The sequence below is a fragment of the Cimex lectularius genome, unplaced genomic scaffold, assembly GCF_000648675.2.
Source record: "Cimex lectularius strain Harlan isolate CLEC.00 unplaced genomic scaffold, Clec_2.1 scaffold42, whole genome shotgun sequence".
In the NCBI taxonomy this organism is placed as follows: Eukaryota; Metazoa; Arthropoda; class Insecta; order Hemiptera; family Cimicidae; genus Cimex; species Cimex lectularius.
This window is the reverse complement of record NW_019392754.1, coordinates 1,694,336-1,698,581: the sequence shown is the minus strand read 5'-3', so window position 1 is coordinate 1,698,581 and position 4,246 is coordinate 1,694,336. Positions and strand designations below refer to the sequence as shown.

The following is a 4,246-nucleotide window of genomic DNA, read 5'->3' as shown; positions in this document are numbered from 1 at the left end:
CATATAAATATGCATAATTGTCTGTTTTTATTGCATATAAATCACAGCCCTAGTAATTACATTGTAATTGTACTTTACAAATTATTATTTCCTTAATGTTTTGTGGGTTTTTTATATTCAGCAAGGTTTAAGTGGCGTCCAATGACGTAGGTAGTTTATTTTATATCGGCTTGAAATGGGAAGGGGTCATTTTGTGGATCCCAACACGCTCATTTGGTCTCCAACTAGGCGTAACTCGGCTTGACACAGCAAATTCCTCGACTCGACATATCCAAACCTAATTGCACGATATCTTCGAACTACACATTCCAATTTTTTTTCGCTCTCTCTTTTTCAAAAAAGATATAACGTTAAAAAACTATTCATCTTATACAAACCCACAGCGCTTCACGATACGCACGATTAATTGGGACGAGGGCAAAAAGTTATATTGCGTGGAAACACCGGAGATTCGGGGAATAAACATCCACTGGATTTATGTTTGCGCCGTTTGCGGCGAGCTTCCGGTCAGTCCTCCCCAGTAGAGCAAATGGAACCGAAACCGATTAACGGAAATGATTTTTTTCCCCTTTTTGTGGGGTGAGTCTAGTGTAAAAAATAATAGCCAACATGAAAATATAACTATTGCGGTACACACTTCTTTATAAAGTAATCAATCCATTTACGAAACACTTGTTACTGATTTCCTTTAACGTTTTGATTCTATGGGGAGAGTGAATTTGTGACGTTAGGAGCATTGACTATTTAGCTGAGGACGTTTGATTGGCAGGATTGGATGCGCTGGATGATGGGTAGCTTGGCAGCACTCCATAATTCCACTCCGTACGTCGAAAATGTCGCAGTAAAGTCTTGTATAAGGTTTGTTTAGTGTTGAGGATCAAGACGGATTTCATTAGTTTTTCCTTTGACATCTAAGCATTATATTAATCTCAAAGATGTATTTTTGGATGTGTTTATATCTCCGAAAAATAAATGTACAAATTGTTGGACTTGGACCTGGAAGCATCATATTAATTCTACATGAACAATAAAAAAATTTGATAAGGAAATATCGCGTGCTTATGTCTAGGGAAAGTAAATACTTCACATTATTGGAATTTGGAATAGAAACGTTGATTAGAAGAGATCTCTACACTGCGAGTCTAGAAATTTGACAAGGAAAGAGCAACATTTTATAAATATAATTTACATAATGTTACATAATTTCACATAAAAATTATATTATTGATGGAATCTATGAATCTTTTGCGGGCTCCCAACGCTCGAAGATGTGTGTGTAGTGGAGGCTGTGTGTGGTTTAGGAGATGTGTAGCGGAATGTGTGGGAGGATGTGTGTGTTGGAGGTGGTGAGTGATGAAGGCTGTTTCTGGTGAAGAAGGTTTGTGGTGGCGGTGGTGAGTGATGAAGGCTGTGTCTGGTGGAGCAGGTTTGTGGTGGCGGTGGTGAGTGATGAAGGCTGTGTCTGGTGGAACAGGTTTGTGGTGGCGGTGGTGAGTGATGAAGGATGTGTCTGGTGAAGCAGGTTTGTGGTGGCGGTGGTGAGTGATGAAGGCTGTGTCTTGTGAAGCAGGTTTGTGGTGGCGGTGGTGAGTGATGAAGACTGTGTCTGGTGAAGCAGGTTTGTGGTGGCGGTGGTGAGTGATGCAGGCTGTGTCTGGTGGAACAGGTTTGTGGTGGAGGTGGTGTGCGTGGAAGCTGTGTGCATGGTGGAGGCTGTGTAGGTGTAGGTAGTGTGTGGCAGAATGTGGTGGAGGTTGTGTGTGCTGGAGGTGGTGTGTGGTGAAGGCTGTGTGCCGTAGAGCTGGTGTGCGCTGGAGTGTGTTGGAGGCTGTGTGTATAGGAGGTGATGAGTAATTAAATCTGAGAATGGCGGAACTGGTGTGAGGTGGAGGTGGCATGTGGTAGAGGCTGTGCGTGGTAAAGGCGGTGTATGGTGGAGGCATTGTGAGGTGAGCGTAGTGGAGGCTGAGTGTGTGTTAAATTATTACATTCGCACTAACACACAAAACATCAACACATACTATGTACAATTAAAAACTGGCCTAGCCCAGAAGTATAGAACCGTCGTGCAAGTGGCAGTGACCTAATTCTACGCACAGGTCAGTGTGGACCCCTTAGCTCCTGTAGCAAGCAACTAATTTCCACCATTGTAAAATATGTGTACTCAATTTATATTCTCTCGATGTAATGGACACCGAAGCGGTTCCTTTCTCGACAATAAATGCCTACGCGTAAGCCTAATGACCTATGCGAAACCTAGTCAGTATGGACATTACAATTTTCGACTACCTCAATCGACTAAAGTACAATGCCAGCCATTAACTGTAATTTTGTAAATGTAATAATAATACAAATAATTTACTTTTTTTATTCAAAAACAACGGTTGACTATTGACAACGGTTGATTTAATTAATATATTAGGCATAGTAATAATATGGAAATAAATGCGGTAATAAGATGCGTTATGAACACTTAAACACCTGAGTCTGAGCATTGTTTATTTGGTAAAAACTTATACCATCTGCAAGAAGCGTTAATGTTGGAGTTATGGACTCGGCCGTGTCCACTTAGTCAAACTGAGCACGTCCCGTAGCAAAAAAATATATATAACTACTTGAACCTGGCACTCATTTAGGATTCGAGGGATGTCTCGGGCCTTTTCTCTTCTCCAGGAGCTTTCGGAACAAGGGTTAAGTCGTGTTATCTGGCAATACCTTTACGCTGAAAACTGCCGTACATGTTATACCTTGACCGGTCATAATCCTATTTATATCATTCTTTCTACGACGTGTGAAATTGAGCTGCCGTCTGCTCCGGCCCCTTAAGCCAGCCGAATAATTTGTAAAACCGCGACTTACGGGTTCAATTATTTACGGAAAATCACGGACGCTATAATTAATGCATGTTATCACCAGTGCGTGAGTCCCCAGGCTAATCCAGTCAGATATTTATGCTATCTCTGCGGTAATGTGGTCCCATTTGCATAGAGCGAGGGGTTGGAGCCTACCGTGGAAGATAGCCGATATGCACAAGACAACCCCATTTACGATGTGAGGGGTGCGAGGGAGAAGGTTTGCAAGTAATCTCTATACTCCGTTCACGTTCGTTTTGTACGATTCATTTTACGTTTAAGTATTTGTGTAAAAATTCTTGATTTCCTTTCTACAAAACTGGGTTTACATTTACTTTTCATTTTACTTTATTAACCGAAAGGAACTCCCGATGCCGGAAAAAGCAATAGTGTACATTACAACCTTTTACAATGCAATATTTCGCATAACCTATTCCTCCATCCAGTGCAAACTCAATCTTTAATAACCCTAAAGCCAGGAACGCACTTACCCGATGTAACCCGATGCTACCCGACGCCTTGCCACGTTTTGGTGCAGTTTGCACATCTATCCGTCGCAAGCACACGTCGCGTACAGTCCTCAGCGTTTATCACAATAATCACGATCACAATCGCAACGCATATTTTGTTCTTAATGCACTATTTTAAGCAAAACCTTGAAATAAATTGTTAGTTAAAATTTATGAGCACAACCATCTAATAAATCGTTTGTTAAACTTAATTGTTTTAAATAAAGTTACTCCTAACCATCATAATTAAACAATGTTTATAAAAACTTATGCATTTTTTATCTCGTTTAATTTGGCTTACATTAAAATAACGTGTGGTAATTAATATAACGACAAAATTACATTTACTTAGTTTGAAATAAACTACCAAAAATATGAGTGTCCTGTTCTGATGCTACCCGACATTACAAAATGGTGTAATTTTACGAGCAAAACTATGAAATAAATTGTTAATTAAATTTTATGAGGAAAACCGTGTAATAAATTGTTCCAGTTTTAGTATATGTACCGCCGAAGCGAGGACAATAAATTGTTAGTTAAATTCATTATATCAAAAAATCGTATTCCGGTGTTTTGATTAATTTTCTACCAAACCATTAAAATTAATTTTTTAAATAAAAACTAATTAATTTTTAATCACAGTTAATTTGGTTTATATTAAAATAAGTATGTTGTAATTAATATAACGGCAATAATACATGTAGTTTGAATAAAAATATGAGTGTCCGGTTCTTTTGTCTTCGACTGTACTCGATGCGACCCGACGAAAATCTGGACAGTGGGGATCGCAGAGCGTCGGGTAGATGTGCACGGGGGTAATGCAACCTTATTTTGAGTTTGGATTTGCGTCGGGTAGGTCGTGTGGCGTAGCATCGGGTAAGTGTG

The 4,246-nt window shown here is 39.7% G+C and overlaps 1 protein-coding gene across 1 annotated transcript; it reads right to left on the bottom strand.

Annotated features, from left to right (window-relative positions):
* Positions 1-1,205: 1,205 nt before the first annotated feature.
* LOC112127025 (histidine-rich glycoprotein-like) lies at positions 1,206-1,943 on the bottom strand. The gene has a single exon (XM_024227285.1). The coding sequence runs from the start codon at positions 1,941-1,943 to the stop codon at positions 1,206-1,208; it is 738 nt and encodes a 245-aa protein (XP_024083053.1).
* Between the last annotated feature and the right edge of the window lie 2,303 nt (positions 1,944-4,246).